General features: G+C 38.1%; 1 protein-coding gene across 2 annotated transcripts in view; it reads right to left on the bottom strand.

Moving 5' to 3' along the window:
* The window catches only part of b3galnt2 (beta-1,3-N-acetylgalactosaminyltransferase 2), a 45880-nt gene that overhangs the window by 23272 nt on the left and 1225 nt on the right, over window positions 1-21383 (bottom strand). For both annotated transcript variants that reach the window (XM_055162872.1, XM_020921529.2), the window contains exons 2-3: window positions 18677-18803; window positions 15469-15569 (exon numbers count right to left, since the gene is read on the bottom strand). In XM_055162872.1, coding sequence (XP_055018847.1) covers window positions 15469-15569; window positions 18677-18803 — 228 coding nt within the window. The remainder of the gene's footprint in view (window positions 1-15468; window positions 15570-18676; window positions 18804-21383) is intronic.

The raw sequence follows: 21383 nt of genomic DNA, 5'->3' as shown, positions 1-21383 counted from the left end.
TAAAAATGGACACCTCATAAAACAACTACAACAGACAATTGTTCCTCCAAGTCATTTAGTGTCTTATTTAGCAAGATCAGATTGTCCAGTCGAAGTTCACTTTGCAATTCAGTTTGTAGTTCAATCCATGGATGTGGCGTAGCAAAACTGAAGGCCTGTTTATCTTTTTAAAATCCATTCAAATTGTGTGATGATGTAACAAAATAAAATTGTCATGATTTTTTCCTCACATTGTCCAAAACAAAATGGCTTTCAATATTCATTTGAACATAAACAACATAAACTTAATGATTGCCATGAAATAATCAACCTGCTTAATTCAACCTCTGATCCAAACCATATGCTTTTACTAACAGATGACTGTAGTGTGGACCCTCCATTAAAAATACCTAGTACCGGTATATAATTATTAGAGATGACAGAATCCCAATCGCGATTCAAATTCAATTAACTGCCCAGCCATAGATGGTATTAGGGCAAAAACTGACGCTTAAGCAGGTGACTGCAGCAAATTTGCCTTCAAGTGGAAAGAAATTTGACATTTTTGAACCAGGCAGTCCTCCCATTAACCTCTTCACATCAGTTTTGGGATAGGCACAAATAGTACCACTTGTGCATCTCACTCAGTAAATGTGATTAGGGACAGAACAAAATGTTGTGCTACGGACAAAACAAGAACAAAACAAGAACAAAAAGCCACAAAAAACAATGTCAAAACTTCTCGTCTTTGTGAAAAATTATCGTTCTGGCGATAATGGTAAATGTGGTATTTTTCTTTTTTTGTCCCCTGATAATGATTACATTACATCAGTCTGCATTCTACAACCAAAGCTTTTACCATAAATAATTAAAAGGTGCACTATGTAACTTTTCTCCAAGGGGGTACACGACTTGCTTGTCTGAAATATCATTGCTTTATCAGTTACAACGCTACCAGACCAAATTACAGGCCAGATCTGTAGAGACAAGCCCGCTCAGTAAAAATGCATCTTTTTCAGACATCTGCAACTGAATAAACGCAAGATAATGCTATACTATGGAACATTGTCTGCAAAACAAGATAATCTCTGACCTTCTCCAAAAAAAGTATATATTGATGAATTAAAAAACTAATTTGTTATGCAATAAAATGTGGAATAAAAATACAATAATAAACCAAATCTAATTACACAGGCTTAGTATAATAAACAATGTCAAAATCATGTCTCATTATCGGCTCTTATTGTGTGCATAGTCCCACCCGCCCCGACGTCAATCATTCTCAGATTTCAAACAAGATAACTCAGGGTAATTTCATAAATAGGCTATATTCTTACAGACAATGTTCTCTTCCTTTAATTGACTAGACTTTATGGCGCAGTAAAAACGAAATGCCTAAATTAAGAGTCTCTTTCTGCTCCTATTCTATCACTGACTGCATTTTAAGCTGAACAATTACGACAATATTAACCCAATCTCCTTGACTCAAAAAGCCCCATCCCATAAATCATGTTTGTAGAAAGTAAGACATTGATTTTCTTTGTATAAATCGGTCGTATCTTGTGCTTGAGTAAGATTCAAGTTCAATGACTGAACAAGGCTTTAAAAAAGTAGAACTTGACACTGCACTTTTCAGAATTATCTGCCGTTGATGAGTAGATTTACAATAAGGATGCTAAACTACTTGGGAAAAAACTAAACTGTGTAATCCCTCTTTCAACCAGGAGTGGTTCACTATAAATTTTCTTCTTCACTGACAAAATTTCAAATATTTTCCATGACTTTTCCATGACCTAAAGTGAATTTTCCATGACTTTACGGCACCCTACATGTGTAGAATTGATTATACATTTCGGGCTAAATATGAAATGTTAACCCTTTCCACTCACCTTATGGTTTGGTATTATAGTTTTTTAACATTCAAAATACTGTCAGCGCATTTATTGTCACCTCTTTTAAACAAAAGGTGCATTCGTTCGGAAATAATCATAACAGTCTAATGATAACTTAACAGAACACTGTAGTTGCGGCAAAAACATACTAAAATTCCATGGACTTTTCCAAAACTTTCATTGAATTTACAAAATTCCATGACTTTTCCCGGGCCTGGAAAATTACACTTTCAATTTCCGTGACTTTTCCAGGATTTCCATCACCATGAGAACCCTGAACGAAGGAATAAACTCAAGCCAGTTCCATCAAATTGAAAATGCCTTCTGGATGAACGCCAAAATGTTTTGACTGAAAAAAAAAAAAAAAAAAAAAAAAAAACAGTATCCAGATGACCACTATTGAAACCTTATCTAAATTTAGAAAGAATAATTAATGCAGTTTTCCTGACAAGAACGCACATTTTGTTTTAACAGTAGGCTTCAGTTCACAGCTTGCAATTTTATTTCATGTAGGTGCATAAAAACTTCAAAGACAAAAAAATTAAATGTGAACTGCTAAACCAATACAAGGAACCCAATTAGTTTAGTTTGTGGCTTACATGGCTAACAGGGTTTAAAAGGTGCACTTAGTACCTCTCGTCTCCTTGAAGATATTAGTGCTTCGCCTCAAATGTTTCATAACATGGCATTAAACTTAACCATCTCCATGGAAACAAGCAGGATACACCAGGAGAGGAGAGCTCACGCACAGTAAGAGTGCATACTTTTGAGCAATAAACACACAATTGAATAAATGGAAGATAGATAAGTTTAATATCAGCAAGCAGGTGACAGACCATTACTAGAAAAATGACAGTTTGCAGAGAAAATATTTTTTGTTACATTTCCAATTTTTGCGATTTGCCAGTTTCTATAACAGATTGCGTTGTTATTGTGCATAAAATAACTTTATAAAGCTCAAAACTGGAACCATGACTAAATGAAAAAAAAAAAATGGTCAGACATACTAAAAATAACCATGTTGTTTCAGCCAAGTGAACTTTTCAGTTAGTTTGCTTTCAATAGGTGATTTGATGCCAGTACAGTGCGGTGCATCACAATGACGAGAAATGGGAAAATGTCCAAGTTCTAAAAACTGACAATGACAGAAAATAACCAACCATTTCTGTGCAGATCAGAGGCTCCGTCCTTGTTGCTGGAGCCATGTTTTCACACTCAATGGTGGAATAAGACCTTGGATGACACTCAGTTCTTGGTGCTCGTTCTTATGTATAAACTATAGTGTGGTCTCTTTGTGAAGTGCTATTGCTGCGTGTGTTTGACCCCGTGTAAGCTCAACGTGCCTTCACATTTTTCCCACAAGAGCAAAGGAAGAATCAATTAAACATGATAGAAACATCTCTGGCTCCCACATAAAAGCAAAGCAAAACACTACAGTAATATACAGCAGGAGCACTTCTTAAACATTATAAAATGCAATCTTTTCTGTGTCATTTTCATTAGTCCCATTAATTGTGCACATCTATTGGGACAAATATTGTTTTAAGTTTTGAAATAGGAAGTTAAAACCTTACTTCAGAACATTCTCCATGGAGATTGTGGAATTTTATAGTCAAAGGAACAACATTTCCATGGAAACAAACAGGAAGAGATCCAGAGTGAGGAAGCGTGTTTTTCTGTTTTTCAGTGCATTAAAAACATCCATATAAAACAAAACAAAAAGTTCTTTAGAAAATAATTGGGCAAAAACGTTACATACTATGGCTTTAAATTTTACAGACAGTTTTTGTCTTTGTTACACTGATTGAAGCTGCTATGCGTGTCTGTGTGGTTTCTTGACACTTTAATTGAGAAGGACATCATAAATATATTTAGTTCCAAGTTTCAGCATCCTTTTGTAACTTGCATCTTCATTTCAAAGATTCAAGAAAAACAACAAAAGGACACACTGCCAACGGAGGAGTCAATTTGGCACTTTCACATACATTAGATGCGCTATGAGAGGTGCTGGGAATAAGTTGGCCAAACAAACAATTATTTATAGTTACAGTGCATAGTGAAGGTAATATTGAGAGTGCAATTGCAAGGAAAAAACAAGACTCAGCCCCTCAGATCGCACATTAAAAACAATTGCTAATTTGAATAGCTAGAAGGTCACTTCATTCTTAATTTTAGTTTTTTCTTAAGTACCCCCTAAATTGCATACTAGGCAAACAAATCTGTTTATAGTGTTATATTATCAACCGTTACAGCCATTGCATTTCCTTGTTTTAATAATGCTCCAAAACATTCTTTAAAAAAGGGTATTATGCAAAATCTTTTTTTTTTTTTCTGAGCTGTCTACCATGTTATAATGTCATTCCTTCATCAAAAACATGCCTGAAGAGGTTTTAGATGTCATTCAAGCATGTTTTAATTTAGCAATCTCTCCGGGATCCTATTTAAACCCTCTTTGCTGTTAGCTGTAAGATTCCGTGCAATGCTCAGCTCACAGGCCTTCATCATTCATGCTTCCACAGTACAATCCTCCATAAATATACAAAAGCATGATACAAAACTCTACACAACAACTTGACAAACCTCATGCGATGTGGAGTAGTTTCATTAGGAGGATGCATGTCGATTGTGTTCTGATAGCACTCTGAAGGAGGACTGACTTAGTGCGGAGAGCAAGAGGAGGGAAAACTCAAGAGTGCAGAGTGTAGTTTTTTCAATTAAAGGTAACATGGTGATCTAAATATGTTATGTGGAGTTCCTGTCAAAGCAGAGCATCTATGAGCAGGCCACTCTGCATCAAGCCAGTAAGATCCTACTGACCCTCTGCACGCTGTGATCTCAGAGTTATTACCTTCAGGAAGAAGGTTCAGGGCCTCACGCTGTCGCATGAACAGATTTAAGAACTCCTTTGTGCCAGTGTCTCTTAGGCTACTGAATTAGTCATTGTTTGTGCTGCATACAAGGGTTTAATCTCGGGACCCGGGATTCCTGGGAAATCTGATCAAAACTATATCTCGATTCCCGGGAAACATTACGACAGAAAACCAGGAAAACAGCCTAATAAAAATAAAAATCAATGGTCTATTTGTTGTTTTACAGTAACGTTGATGGAGGCACCAGTGCCGTGGTAACTATGGTAATAACGGTCACTTCATCAGCATGATGTCTGGGTCTGCAACCAGTTTTGTATGGGGCACTTTCAAAAAATTTACAATAATGCCAAGTGTATGTCTCCTGCGCATGTCTCCTGCGTCGCGGAGTTGCTCAGAAGTGACACCGAGGATGAAGAATTCAATGGATTTAGATAAACTTGTTATGTTGTAGTATCTGAATAATTTAATATGTTACAATAACAGCCTGTTGTTCTCTGTTCTATTGTTATTACTGTAATTTGCCTTTCAAAATGAAATGTCAGTTCTTAGTTTCTGAGTTTCTTAGTTTCCAAAAGTGTGACTTAAAGTCTGAAAAATATGGTACATAAGGCCTAATTGGGCTCAAAAAATGAACAAAAACAACCACAGTTATTTCCCGGGATTTTCTGGGATTCCTGGGAAATTAGTAATTTTGTCCCAGGATTTGGTTCATGTCATTTTCGGGAAAAATATTAAAAGATGCTGCATACTGCACTTGATTATGGAGCAATGGATTTTAATTATTGTTTTTAAAACTCTATTTTTATATATTGTACAGCATTGATGACAGCATGGGTCAATAGCCGAAGACAAACTTGTGGGACAATAAAGTTAATTAAATAAAGTCAATCTTGAACCTTGAATAGCAATGAATATCCCATAGAAATAAAATACCCCCTCTTTACTGCACAGCACATATTTACTGAGTATTAATTCACTTCTTTTCTAATCTAAAATCATTCCAAGTACCAATTGGTCAGGGCTTGTGTATCCCAGTATGGGAAACATTAACTTAATTGAATAAACAGACAGCTAATTGTTTTGCTGAATTGTCAGGCTTGGAAAACTCATTTGTTATATGCTATTTCCTATTGCATTGATTACACCGGACCACAGAAGCATACTGAAACTTCATTATTGCAACCACATCTTTTAAACAGGTGCAGTCTGCTTGCTGATACTCCACAACACCATTTCAATATTTAAACACACCGCACACCCACAGATACAGGCTCTTTTATACCACTATCTATAGCTAATTACCATTTTCGCTTTGGTCCAAACAATAGAAAAAAGTCGCTGTGATGAATGTGGAACAAACACGAACATTTCAACAACAATTAGCGGTTTGTTCCCTGTGTGCTGTGACCTGAATCCAAAGGCAGGTACCCACTGAGTCTAACAGCAGCTATTGTCTTCTCCTCTCATCACGCCCAGACTCTCCTCCACGCTCCTGTCGCTGTTACTGCTGCAGACCACAAACACTGTCACAATTAAAGACACTGTGAGTTCAAAATGGACAAATTAAACACAACATTGACCGAAAAGCCTATTGTTCGTAAAAAGGACTGATATTTAGTTGGCAGCTACAAGCAAAAAAAGAAAAGCAGCTGGTTCCATCAATGCAACAGATACAGTAGTGACTTGAATTTCGACAGGGCATCTGCTTACCCTGCAAGATTAATTCCCGAGGTATTTGTGAGTTCACAAACTCTAGTTCAGAAAAACAGTTCATCTTCTAGTTCAAGGGGAAATTCATTATTCACTGATGCATATCTCATTCACAGAGTTAAAGAATGCCTTAAACCTTGTAATGGCACAATAACATTTTTATTTAGCTTTGGTTTGCAAAGATCAAGAAAATATTTTGAGTATTAGAGGCATGTGACAGTAAATACTAACTAAAACAGCACTACCACTTTTGAGTATTTTTCATGCATTTGCAATTTTATACTTCTGTTTTTGTATGAGAATGTTTGTAAAATAAACTTTATAAATATGCTACATACTTATCATCAAAAAAAAAAAAAAAAAATCAAAAGTGCAATTTCTGTTGAACAAAACAAAACAAAGCAAACTAAACAAAAATAAAATAATGATCTGTATGTGACATAGTTTAACACATTATTTGATAAATACTCATATAAGGGATGATATATTAATTTTCTTAATTTTCCAAATATCTTTCACTTCTTGTTAGGAATCCCAGTATTGCTGGAATTACAAGTTTGCAAAACAAGAGGTGAAAAAACATATGAGACACAAAGCAAAGTGATTCCAAAAGTGTTTCTTTACTATTTTGTGAAGTAAAAGTTATTCCAAGTATCACAATAAAACAAATACCAAACTGAATTGAGCTATTTCAAAAGAAAAGTGTTTGACAAAATCTAATCAAAATTCCTTCCCATCTTACCAGATCCAACCAACCAGGAAAAGTCTGTCGAGTCCAACTTAGAAACACGATAAAAATAGCCATAAAAGTCTTTTCTTCGAGGTTTGTACATAACAATCACAATTTCAATCTGACACGCTACTATTTCACATATGGGCCATCAGGGTTCATATACGACTGTGGAGTGGTTTTGCACACGGCTGTAGCAGCTTGACTGTAAGGCACTCCTGCATTGGCCTTGAGAGTGAATGACGCGTCCTTGAGCTGTAGCTATACTTGAATAGAAATGCTTTACTTATGTTCTCAAATTTATTACCGCTTTTTCTTTCACCTCTGCTGTTTTTTCTGCCCACGCTTTAATCTGAATTTTAAGCATAGCACATGAGCAACACACAGCGCCTTGTACTTGTTGGGTACTAATGGTCTGCCTGGCACTGGCTTTGAAATATGTTTTTTGGCAAATTTACTATTAATTTGATTTAGCTCCTGTGCTTTTTCTTATTTAGGGAGGCAGGGTTGGAATGCCTCCCAAAATCTGGGTGCTACAGTTGCATTTGAAGACATTAGTGGTCACAGCACAACACATGACTTAAATATAATAATATATCAGAATTATGACTACTCAACTATTCAAATTATCATTATTAAATTATAGTAATTGTTTTTTTTTTACTATACAGGCTCATAAACACACACAAAAACATCCAATCATTTCTGAGGTCTTGAGGCATCTTTGTAGGAAGCTCATTAGCAAAGCACGTCTACACCAAAGTATAACGTAATATGTCATAGTTTGATCAAGGTACTCAGAAAAAACAAAACATTCAACTATATCTAGCCTTTTTTTAAATGGAAGCGCAGGCAAGACACATTTTTACATCCAATTATGAAAACTAAAGCAGTTGGGGTAAGTGATTATATAATTATCTGTATATCAGGAATAACTCTGTGGCCAATAAGTGTAGAAAGCACAGATCATTTTAATTGTGACACCTGCTGTGGGTGGGCTGCAGTGTATATGAGGCAGATTGTGAACATTGTGTGCTCCTCTGTTCTTGATTCATTAGAGACCAGAATAATGGGCCAGTCCACGGAATTGATCAAGTCTGACAAGAGCCAAATTGTGATGACAAGTCTGCTGCTCCTGGTCTGCAGCTGTCAGTATCCGTCAAAAGGAGGTTAGACAAAAATCCATATACTAATCAAAGTATCAAAGCCAGGGTTCTCCAAAGTATCACAAAGCAGATACTGATCAATACTAAAACTAGTATCGAAACTAGACACTCATTTGACACTCATTAGATACTCTTAGATACTCTAGCTCTTGTGGCTAACCAGCTGGCACACAGAGCAACTTTATAAAATGTTTATCTTACATTTTTAGCTTAATATTTTGGGATTTTGACTAAGTTTTGTTTGGGCTTTCTATCATTATTGTATTTTACAGCTCGGTTTATAGCATCTTTCAGGTAACCCAACGCACATTTCAGTGCATTATTCATTCACGCCATACTCCATGGCTCTATCGAACTTTTGCACAGTGTGGTCTCCATGTTATACCTGCTCCGTGCATGTGTATAATTGGGTTCCTTCCAACTGCTATTTTTATGTTACTGTTGGACCTTTATTGAACCAGGAAAGTCCCACTGAGATTGACAATTTCTTTTTAAAGAGAGTCCTGGCCCCATTAGAGACCTACTGCACATGTCTCTGAGCAGAAGAAAAAAGCACAGCACCCACAGGACACCTCGACTGACACTCTCACAAAAGCTCTGATTGGACTTCAAAACCACCACTCTCACAGCCAAGAGTCACTACACACTGCTACTGTACTGTGCTGCGCTGATGTGTACGCTATGAAGAAATATATAGAGGATTCAACTGCTGACTTGTAGATAGTGCTTAATTGGTACCACTTTATAATAACAACACTCTGATTAGTCTTAATGAAGCATAAAGACGTGTTATAGTTTATTCAGGCTAACTACTTAATTAAGAGCACCAATCCCAAAGTGGTATAGGATATTAGCGCTGTTCCTCAAAAATTTCCAAATATCTGTTCAGCCGATATCCTGGTTGGACAAACAGGTTGATGTAATAAGACTATTTACTGGTTGGGATAAAAAGGGATAAAAAAAAAAAAAAAACATCTACATACACATTTGGATCAGTTTTGTCTTATTTTATTTCTGAAAATAAATACTGTTTTCACTCTGCACTGGAATTAGTTAATATCACGTACCGGCAGATCCTTAAAGCTGTAGAATCGAAATCGGTATTGGAACAACTTCTATACAGGGAATACGGAGAGCTACAAATGTCAACTTGAAAAGTGTGCTTAATTGGGTATCATTTTATAATAATTAGACCTTAACTAGTCTAAATGAAGGATGAACAAAGAGTTAATTCATGATGGGCAAATAGTTTATTAAGAATTATGCAGGCTTGGCAACTGAGGGGTTAGGGTTAATAGTTTGGGTTAGAAGTTACTAAGCCGAGATCCTTCTTTAAGAACTGAAACCTTGACTGAACTCTCACAGGCTCTGATTGGACATCAAAACCAGCACTCTCGCTGCGGAGCCCACTGTGCTACACTTACTATATACAACTACTGTGCTGCTGTGTGGAGGAGAGGACACTGTGCAGTAAAGTAAAAGAAATACAGTATATAGAGGGCTCAAGTGTCAATCTCTGCCACTTAATTAAGGTGTCAGGGTAAGAGTTGTTTGGGTTAAGTTGCGTTTTTACTAAGACTGGAGAATTCGTGATAAACAATTTGTTCATTATTAATAAAGTCTTTGTTTATGCTTTAATAAGGTCAGTTAAGATGTAGTTATGGAGCTCAACAGTGACCACTCACTCTGATTTCTAGTTGTTTTATGTCCAAAAAGCAAAGCAAAAAATAAGCAACCAAAAAGCACATTTAAAATGCTTTAATAATTTAGGGTTTTTTATCAAGTAGAAAACAGATTTTAAATGAAATGCTATGATTGGTTTACTGGTAGTGATCACATAGCTGATTAGCCCTGAATAAGCTTTTGAATTTTTAATAAATATATTTTTGGAAAGCCTATGGGAAAGATTAATGAGAAATTTACTTCCAGAACCAGGGGGTGGGAGGTCAGTCACTGTTGAGCTCTGATATAAAGCAATTCCCTTAAGCACAACTCCCACAGAAGAAGAAGTCAACAGGTGAAGTCTTTTCGGTGTGGCTTATAAAATCTATAAAAACATAAATCAGAAATGGATATTGATATAAAGGATGTTTAGTGTAGCCGTATTAAGATGTCAAGCATTTCTTTCCATGATTTTTTTTTTATACATAGTTTATCAACATTCTTTTGGACAGATCAATACTGCCAACTGCGTCAACTGCGTCAGTGTAATGGGATTTTCTTCTCGTAGTGCCCAAGTGACATACCCCAGGCATAACAAGCGCACGGTGCAGCTTCTCTGGAAGATCTGCCACCTGCTTGTTTCCATGGAAATATTACTTTATCTCAATAGAGAAAAGCAGATGACCCTACCAGAGCTGTGGAAAAATATGTCCATTCACGAGAAGGAAAAAAATCTGTAACTGAATAAATGCAAGAGAAGTTTATTCTCAGACTGTCACAATTTCATGTATGCAGGCAGGTAGAGGACCCTCCACTGGAATTGTTCCATAGAGCACCTTTAGATATGTAAGCAACCAACTCAACTTCCATTTTCATCCTTATTTATTTGCCTAAAATACCAAAGAAAAGGCTGTGCTCGTAATAGCACCGTGAAGTCGTATAATTTTGCACAGGTTTTATAAGTCAGTGATTGCATGCCGAATATTTTGCCCAAAGGCGTGATCTTGGTGAGCTTTAAGAAACTGAAAGTCCAAGGGCAAGACTGAGCTCATTATATTCAACAGGTCACAGTGTCCTTTATAAAAACTATTATAAATACTTTATTAGAGGCAGAACAGCGCTAAAGTCGTGAATAGGTTTTAAAGAACAAAGAAGGCTGTGAACAAAGAGCTGCATTGTATTGATGTGTAAAACAAAATTGATCAAAATCTTCTAGTTCTGGGGCTAGCGTAGGTTCACATTTTTAAATAGTAAAATGCTGTAAAACAATTCTGAAGATTAACAGTAGCTATAGTTACATGTACAATCAAAATTAGATTATTATCAGAATTTTGAAATGATAAAATTATTAAACTGGCATGTAAACAGTAAAATCATCATCTAATTTCTTTTTGATCATCTCTGAATACGCACATCAGATTCTTTGGTTTATATGTTATTTAAATAATCAGGTGTTGGTGTGCATGTAATTTTTCAATTTTTAATTTTTATGGCATTAAACTTCTCCATCTTGCAGTTATTCAATTACTGTATTTTTCAGACTATAAGGCATACCGGATTATAAGGCGCAATATCAATAATAATTGAATTCTCTCATCTAGTTTCATACATAAGGCGCACCAGATTATAACGCTCTACACTATTATGCACTTTTAAAATACTATGCAGGGGTCTCAGACTCGCGGCCCGGGGGCCAACTGCGGCCCGCGGAAGGATTTTTTGCGGCCCTCCACTTGATTCAAAGAATAATGTCAGTGCGGCCCGCGGTAGATGTACACACAATCCCAACCCCCTACCGTGACAGATGAAGCTGCAATCGGTGCCCATGCAGATTCACAACAGATTATTAACGCAGTTTACATCCCAAAACTCAATTTACAGCAGTTGTGAAGCAACGAGTCTAAGTGGATCTGTTAATACAAGTACACGTGCACATACGGCGTCACCGAAGAACCAAAACAAACCACACATGGTGGTACACGTGTGCGCACTTCACTTTACGCTCCCACAACCACAGCATCAGAGCGCAGAGGAGGCGCTGACACAATTCCCCTGTTCATAAGTATGGGACCTTTATTGAGGGGCTAATAAGAAATAAAAAGACACTGACAGTCTGTTTACCTGCTCAACACTCGGTGCGTAACTTGCTGGCAACCCGATGACCAGGCTCCACCTGTGCGTCGCCGAAATCCACGCGCACTCAGCGGCAAACACAGCTGTCCCATCAATATGCAAGCACCACAAAACTGCAGTGATCTATTCCAGAGGCTTGGTGACATGTTAGCAAAAAGTACGAGGCAAAAACAAGCGTCTTCCATCCATGTTTGACATACGAGAAGCAGATACACTCCAGTGTGGCGCTTTCACACCGGCAAACGAACCAAAACTGGTCGATTAACGAGCCTCTGTATCCCGTAGGACAACGATACCTCCAGTAACCAATACTGATGTTCCCTGTTAATACCGCGGGCGTCCTCATCTCAAATTATCACCACGAACTCATAAAACAGCAACGCAGAACTTTCTACAAAACTCACCGCATCAGTTCTGAGTTCGGGTAACAGCAGAAGCCAACAGCGTTCAGCGTAGCGCGCAGCTCCTCAGGACGGCGCTGGAGTCTGGTCCTTGGTCTTCTGTCGTCCTACAAGCGCGTTGGTCAGATGGTCCGGAGGCTCTGTCCTCCATGTGCTGGTTCCAGACGGTGGCGAACAAGACCAGTGCGCAATGACTGGGTCTGAGCGGGTACGTTCCGCCGTCTGCGCGCTGGTTCCCTGTTCCGTGCGGGGAAAGTGAGAATGCGCTGTGGACTACAGGTCTGTGCTGCTCCGGTCCTCGCGCTCAAGAACCGCGGCTGGTTCCGAGGTGGTGCAAAGCATCCGGACAGAACGTGAATCCAGTTTAGTTGGTGTCCGCATTTGGTTCTTCCCGGGAAAAGCGCTTTTCACTCCCGCTCCACGTCATCTGAGCCCGGACAGAACCGGAGCTGCTCCCGCTGGTTCGGGACTCCGGTTTGGATCTAGTCCGACTGTATTTCTCACACTAGGCTAAAAGCAGGACATTTTTAAAGGTGAATCAATTGAATGGGCGATTGCCTATTGCCATAAAATTATTTGATTAATTAAAGCCTAAAAATAAAATGCTGGTTCCTACATGATCACAGGGAACAAAGGGACCTCTGTAGGTCCTGAACAGAAGTACAACACCCCATTTTTGACTCACTCTGGAGCCACACGTTCGCACGTTCTTGCTCTGATCTTCGTGTATTACATTCTCTGTATTGGCCATTGTTGGTAAAATATTTCGAAAATGAATCGCGGCTGCGTCTGGACAATCTGTTACTGCGCTGGAGTCGTACAGCGCGTCATTACAGGCAGGAGACGCGTTTCTCCCATGATGCATCTAGAATAGTTCGTTTGGACCTGCTGTCTGTGGTTTGGACCCGGGTTCGCGTTCACACCAGAAGAACCGCACCAAAGTTGGTCATTTGGTGCGGATTCAAGCGAACCGAGACCACCTCTTTTTTGAGGTTTCGGTCCACTTGAGTTGGTCCGGGTCAGAGTCCGATTGACGCTTTCACACCAACGCAAACGAACCGAGCTAACCACTTCTGGTTCGAATGGACCATTTGGTGCGCACCAAATACTGTCGGTGTGAAAGCACCTAATACAGGTCAAGGCTCACTGATGAGCATCTTCAATCTATCCTGAGGATCTGCTTCCTCCTGCAAGCCAAATATCTCTCAGCTGTACAAGATGAATCGTAGCCAGGTTTCAACCAGCAAGGAGTAGGCAAAAGAAGAGTAGACGGATTAGTTTAAACTTACGTTCTGAATACATTTTCATGTTCTGAACTGTTATTAAGATTAAGAAAGTGTGTTGCGTGTTGTTCTTTCTCTCTCCTCTTTTCCCGTGCAACCGCTATTTATCGAATACTCAATGCGGCCCAGCCTCACTCAGACTTTATCTAATGTGGCCCCCAGGTAATTTGAGTTTGAGACCCCTGTACTATGCAGTTTGTGTGATGCTCTAAGGTCATTTTGTTGTTATTTTATATGACAATGACAATAAAGAAACTGAACTGAATTGAATTGAATTGAAGGCGCATTAAGCGAAACAAATGGACGACACTTGAGACTGATACCTTAGTCCAGACATCCATGATCCATTGGCAGATCGTGGAGTAATTTGCCCGGCGTTGTCTCTCTGGCTCGGTGAATGTGTATTATGAATGTGAATGTGGGTGGATAATTTAAGTTTGTTTTTTTTATTTCCTACAATGAGGACTCAGATATGTGTTTATTGCCACTTTGAGCATTTGTTTATGTTTTACAGAAAATAACTTAAAACCACATGGCTAATTTGCATAAACTATAAGCACTGAAAAAACAGCTTGCTCCTTGTGCACTGATCAGTGCGTGGTCAGTTTCTGTCAGACTAAGGACCATAAATTGGGCTTTAATCCGCGAGGCTCCTGACTACGGTAGCCTTAATGCTCCGGCAATCCATCAAGCGATGCGGCTTGGTAGTTTACCAAAGTTGCACTAAAACATTTTGAGAGACTTTTGAGCGCCGTGTACCACATAAAATTGATTCGAGGTCAGTAAGCACAATTAGATTTAATACACAAGGTGCACCGGATTATAAGGTGCACTGTCGGTTTTTGAGAAAATTTAAGGATTTTTAGTGCACCTTGTACTTTGAAAAATACGGTATAAGTGTTTTAATTGATAAATTAAATACCTACAAAACTAGAAAAGCACTCAGAGAGCGCAGACCTCCGCCAAGGACTACCCCCATTTTTTATATAAATTGCGATAAAATCAGTCTTCTGGATCAGATCCGGATCAGCCTTTGGAATATGAAAGAGGATCCCATTGTCCATCCCTGAGTCAAATTTCATGGGGTTTGGTCAATAATTAACCGAGATATTGAGAAATCAAATTTTTTGGCCCCATTTACCACAATGTTAACTAAAATTTCAAAGTGATCCAGAATCCAGGATTTCTTCCGGATCACCCCCAAAATGAAATCAGTTCTTCCTTTTCACATTTCCAACAAATCCTGAAAATTTCATCAAAATCGGTCCATAACTTTTTGAGTTATGTTGCTAACAGACAAACAAACAAACAGACAAACGCCGGCAAAAACATAACCTCCTAGGCGGAGGTAATAAATGTCTAGAAAAGCATTGCCTTAATTGAGAAGCAGGGTCACTTCTCCGGAGATCTGACGGGTAACTTGGCCTATATTGCTGCCACCTGCTTGTCTCCATGGAGTTGATGCCACACTTTGGAACATTCTCCACTGAGATAAGTGTAGGGGAGTGCTCCTTGAAAATGCCAGTCTAAAAATAGTATTTCGCTCATAACAAAGCACTGTTGATTGACAGCATATTTACACTTTACTTAAAATTTGCATAAAACTTATATTGAAGGAAGTTGTTAGCGGTATTGTTCTTACGTGGCTCGGTGAAGTTCAGGAGGGAGCAGGAGTAGGGGTCTGCTCTGTCCTCTTCTGGGATGGGGCAGCCTTGTTTGCCCACAATAAACTTCACCCCCACCCTGAAAGAAAAACATTAAAAACATAAATAGCACGAACCAAGAACACACTCGGAGGACTTTGTTGAATCGGTCTTTTGTGCGGCGATATTGGACTCTAGAGATAGGCATTTCTAAAGCTTGTCCATCTCGACACCTCCGTTACCATGGCGACGCGGGTTGCTTAAAGGCCATCACACCTTATCAGAGCACACATCTGTGAAGGAGCCGTGGAAATGGACAAAAGAAGAAACAGCTAAGAACAATATCACAATATCGGCTGTCCAGGATGATAAAGCAGTCCACACGGATCCTGAGTAAGGAGCTGGGAGCGTTTTAGGTACAGGCAAAAGTGCAGGATAGTACAGAGAACAGTGAGTTTATCATGAACTCGAGACAATCTACATTATGCAAGTGATAAAAATACAAAACTATTAGGACTTGGCTCGTGCAGTTAATTTATTTTAATAGAATCGAGATCTAGTCATTTCAAACTGTCACTGTTAAGCTTGGGTATTTTGAAAGGTAAAAAAAAAAAAAAAAAAAAAAAAAAAAAAAAAGAAAGAAAAAACCCTAACATTGTTGATTTCTAGATGTATGCATGGTTTGGGTCCTTGTTTTAGTTTAGTTTTGGACATGTTAGTTTTTGATAGATGTTCACATATAGTAGTCTGAGATTTATTTATTTATTTATTTAAAGTTTAGTCTAAAATAATCCTGGTTTAGCTCCATCTTAGTCAAGATTTAGTCTCCCACATTCAGTCCAGAGTAAGACCTGGTTTAGGAGAACTTTCAGTAAAGTTTTGCATGTCTTCATATATTTTCAACAGAGTTACTCTACATCACTTGTTTTTCTTGTACAAAACTGCATCAGCCATCATCTTTTAGCTTCGAGCTGAATAAGACAAGCCTTTCCCCTCCATCTGTGAGTGTGTGACCCTTAAAAATGAACAGGATGGTCCATAACAGGAGGTGAGGAGGGACAGAGTGGGCACACTGTGCAGGTGACACTGAAGGAGGCCCAGGTAGTCTTAAACTAGTCACGATTTATTCTGAATTTGTCACATTTTTCATTCCTGGTTTAGTCCTGGTTTGTATTGCTCATGCTTATTTCTTATTCATAAACAGAGCTTCACATGGATTTACTTTCAGCAGATATCACTTAGGCTACGTTCACACTGCAGGGCTTAATGCTCAATTCCGATTTTTTTGTAAAATCCGATGTTTTTGCAAGGTCGTTCACATTTCCAATTAAATGCGACTTGTCTGTGACTTCATTGTGAACGGTAAACGGCCCGAAAGTGTCCCGCATGCGCACTGGAGGACACGATGTCAATCCCATGCATCAACCGCAGCGAGCGTGCTCTGTGTTTACGGAAGTTGTCCAAATATGGTCGCGAGCATTGAGCACCTGGCGATTTTACAGTTCCGGTTTCCGCCTGCTTCAATGCAGAATAGTGACGTTTGTCGCTTGTTAATGACGTGTAGGTCGGATGGATGCGCTTTGGCCGTTCAGTCTGAAGTCGCATGTCAAAAGATCGGATATGTATCGGATTCAAGACCACATATCCAAGTGGCCTGGGTCGCATTTGAACAATTCGGATCTGTGCCGTTCAGACTGTCATTAAAAGATCGGATACAGGTCACATAGAAGCCAAAAAATCGGATTTGGGTCACTTCAGGCTGCAGTCTGAACGCAGCCTTACTTGACTTACTTACGCACTATGTAACTTTCCTGGTTGATGGTTCACAACCCGCTCGTCTCCATGGAGAAATAAGGTATAAAACTTCTGTAGCTTTTATTTATTCATCAGTTTTTTATGGCTAAATAAAAAAGGAAAATGTGTATTCCTACTCTGAGCAGGACTGCCAGTTGACCACTATGGTGAAGTTAAATGTTTAATGCCATACTGCGGAATATTCAGGGCAAAGCAATATCATCTCTGTAGAAATAAGCAGGTGGCAGATACATTTCTAGAAAAGGTAGCAAGATTACTCGCCAAGCTGGCAACATCTAGTGCCTCTACTCAATTTCATTTCTCTCCAGGGACTAGGTCAGGAATCGGAATACACTAGGTGGTTCGCAAAAACCCCGTTCGAGTCCAGGCACCAGCCAATCAGCAAGAGCCATATATTCTGTGTTGGCAATGTTTCCCGAGATTGAGGATTTAAAACCGGAAAAAAGAGAATGTTTGTTGAATTTTATCAAGGGGAAAGACATTATTGCCCTTCTTCCTACGGGATTTGAGAAAAGCTTAATATACCAGTTAGCCCCGTTAGCAGTGCATTACATATGTCACGACCAAATAGCAGCGATTGATTAAATGAAAAAGGTACCTGCCTACTGTCTAAAGCTGCAAGGTCAGATGGTTTCCACATCTGTGAAACAGTCTGATGAATCAGGCTACAAGATTACTACTTGATTTCAGTTTGCAAGTACCGAGAATATTTATGAATTAAGTTGACCATCTGCAAAAGGATACACATTAATTATGATTTCAATGCCAAGTAGTCATCGTCATATTAATTACAATATCGACTTATCATTCAGTATATAAAAAGTGGAATAATGTATTTTGGGGCTCAGTATTTATTGCATGTATATTTTCTTTGTAAAAGTGGGGAGATTTGGGGATTTATTGTTGTATTACAATAAGATTAGAGCTGTAGAGGGTTGTATAAGTCTATGGCTAATTACTGCTTCATTGCATTATTTATTTGTTGTTTTTTATTTGCTCAGACCTTTTAATGATACTGCAATAAAAATGGTTTAAAGGGATTATCTTGCTTTTAAGTTATTGTGCCAGTAAAAAATAGTTTCAGTATTATCATTTATCATTATATATCTCTCTAGTAATATATTATGCTTCAAAATGTGTTATTGTGAAAGGCCTATCGTCAAGTTATATCCAAGTACCCCGCATGCTCTTTACAGGACAGGAGGGACAGATGAGATAAAGAGGTACAAAGAGGAGGTGAGGGACGACAAAGACGAGGATGTCTGTGTAATCCCTCAGTTGCCCAGGTAGGATCCATAGCAAAAGAAAAATTCAATTCTATCGTTTGTCCAGTTGACAAAATTGATTTTTTTCTTTTGCTATGACAGAGAGGAGGGACATTGGGGGGCCCACCTGTGCTGGAAGTGGGGGTGACTCTGCAGGTAGCCCAGCCATGTGTCTCTTATGGCCTGACGCAGCTCGTGATGGTGCCGAGCCGAGAGCACTCCCACCAAAACATCGTAGAACGGCAAAGCTTCGTCTGGAACACAATCAAATATTCATCCGTGAGTTAAGTACTGCTGCTTTTGAAATGGAAAATGCAGACAGTTACCTCATGTGGCAGAGAAACTGTGCCCTACACCAGTCAAAACAATAAAGGTTAGGATTTCAACACTCCAAATTTAACCTTCTTTCTAAGGGGTTTGGGCAAAAGCATCAAGACAGTTTTTAAGGAAAGTCTAAGAAGAAAAAAAGGAGGATTAAGTTACCAGAATATATATACAATTGCAGAAGCTGGAAAGGAGAAATCAAATATAGAAGCACTCAAGACAGATAGTGTAGAGAGACATTTGAAAAGACAACAGATACAGGCTCAAGATGAATGCTTTTCTAGGGATAAATGCCATCGCTCCACTCAGCCAAAAAAAAATGAACCATTTTTATAAGAAAAACGACTACATTATTTCTTCTTATGTTGACTTGAGTGGCATTAATACCATATCTTGAAACAGTGAGCTGAGTCAATCAAATTTTAAAGTTCTGTACCTGTTCCATTTCTGACATTTTCAGCATAAAATTATGCATTTACTTTTTATTTAAAGGAGCGATATGCAACTTTTCTGGTGGAGGGTCATTCATCTGTTTGTCTCCATGGAGATGTTATGGAAAATAGAAATACCTTAAGCATGTTTTCTTACTGTGAGTGGGCTTGCTTCTCCGCCGATCTTATCTATTACTTGGTCTAGTCGCTTCACCTGTTTGTCTCCAGGGAGATAGAGATGTATAATGTTGTACAACGGAACAATCCGGACCAAAAAAAAGCCTCTCCATGAAGAATACCCCCTTGTACCACCAGTAAAGTTACACAGAGCACTGTTAAGCATTACTCTGTGAAATTTGAGTTTCAGTAGCTTGGGGACTGGATACTGCAGACCCAAAAGAGGTACAGTTTTGGAGTTTGTCTTTTTTCCAAAATCATTCAGAACTTGGGCTATAACATTTCATCGACTAATTGTCAACTATTAAAAAAAGATTGTAGTCAAATTTTGATACTGATCTTAATTTTAATCATAATCTGAACTATACAGACTCTAAAATTAATATGAAACAACCATTTTATAACAAAGAGAGTGCCATTATTTAAAAAAAACAAAACAATTTCTGTTTTTTATTTCTTCGTAACTATTCTGTATGTAGAAGCTATTGGTCACCATATTTCAACCTTTATTTGGTTCATAATCTATTTTAAAATCTTAAATTGCCTATGACAGGTTGGACTACTCTCTTCACTGAAACACACTTAAGATTTAGCTAAAAACTGTATAATTCTTTTCCCACTTTGGCCATTTTCCAGGTTAAAAATTTGACTTCTTGCTTGGAAATCATGCACCTACAGCAACCACGCCTCTAATGTACACAAATATTATTCTTTAACAAACAAAAATGGAAGAATACATGTTTATTTGTTGAAATAATTCTTTAAGTTTCAGAAAAATGTGATTCTTGCATGTAAATTGTGCAAAACCTTTGGACAAATTCCCTCTGGTGTTATGTCATCAATATGGAACTCTCTGAAACAGAACTCATCACTTTCTGTAATTTTCAACATATTTTTCAACTTTTCTTCACAAATTGCTTCTTGATTTGTATAAAACTATCATTAATATTCACAGCAGATATCATCCCACCAAACTAAGTCAGAATCAGAGAATCATCAAAACCTGTCACACGTAATTTAAAGTAAAATAGAAATAATTGTTTGACTAGTCTAAAATAATCATTAGTTGCAGCCAAAACCACACCCATTTTTCCATTTTTTTTCTATCTATATTGGGGAAAAAAAATTATGACTTCGGTGGCTAAGATACTGTATCACGCCCTTTACCAAACAGGAGCTAATGGATCTTATTCACTTACTGCATTTAGTCACTGTTACGCCTGCTTGATGAATGTAGCTCGAAAAGGGGAAAACCTGACAAGAAGCCCCCTCATAATAACACAAGGAGAAAAATGATAACCACTCTGCCACAATGCACCTTAACCAGAGAGCATCTATAAGCAGATTAATACTGTATAATTAACAGTAGATCAGCTGAAAAAATGAATATTCATCATTACCTATTAAAAACATTTGACATCTGCCTTCATATAAACTCTTTGTGTAGAGGTTTACTTCTACTGCAACAACACAATGAAGGTTTTATGAGCAAAAGCAACAACTGCCACTATACGCAGTCAGCCATTTTACAATCTGAAGAGTCATGTAACACAAGAGACAGATTTTCCTTGAGGAGGTCCACTTCGAATATAAAAAATAAGCTAAAAAAGATCAATACTGGCTGCACTATTGTCACAAAATAATAGTACAAATAATGATTGTTTTGAAAGTCTTGCCAATGCTGCATGAAAAACCTTGGCATTTAGGTTGAGATATAGTCAAAATACATGATTTGGCAATTAAAAACATATAAATCGAAGCTTCATCGGTCGGAAAATCGATCGCAGATTACATCATTGCAAATGGCACAAGGCTTTTTACTCAACCTTTGAATCAACAGGTCTACAGACAGTTCTTTGATATTTAAAACTGAACATTAAATAAAACTGATTAGTTTTGTGT

The sequence above is a fragment of the Boleophthalmus pectinirostris genome, unplaced genomic scaffold, assembly GCF_026225935.1.
Source record: "Boleophthalmus pectinirostris isolate CB_2022bp ecotype Guang Dong unplaced genomic scaffold, ASM2622593v1 HiC_scaffold_5, whole genome shotgun sequence".
Lineage (NCBI taxonomy): Eukaryota > Metazoa > Chordata > Actinopteri > Gobiiformes > Gobiidae > Boleophthalmus > Boleophthalmus pectinirostris.
The sequence above is the reverse complement of the archived record's forward strand: the minus strand, read 5'-3'. Positions and strand labels throughout refer to the sequence as shown.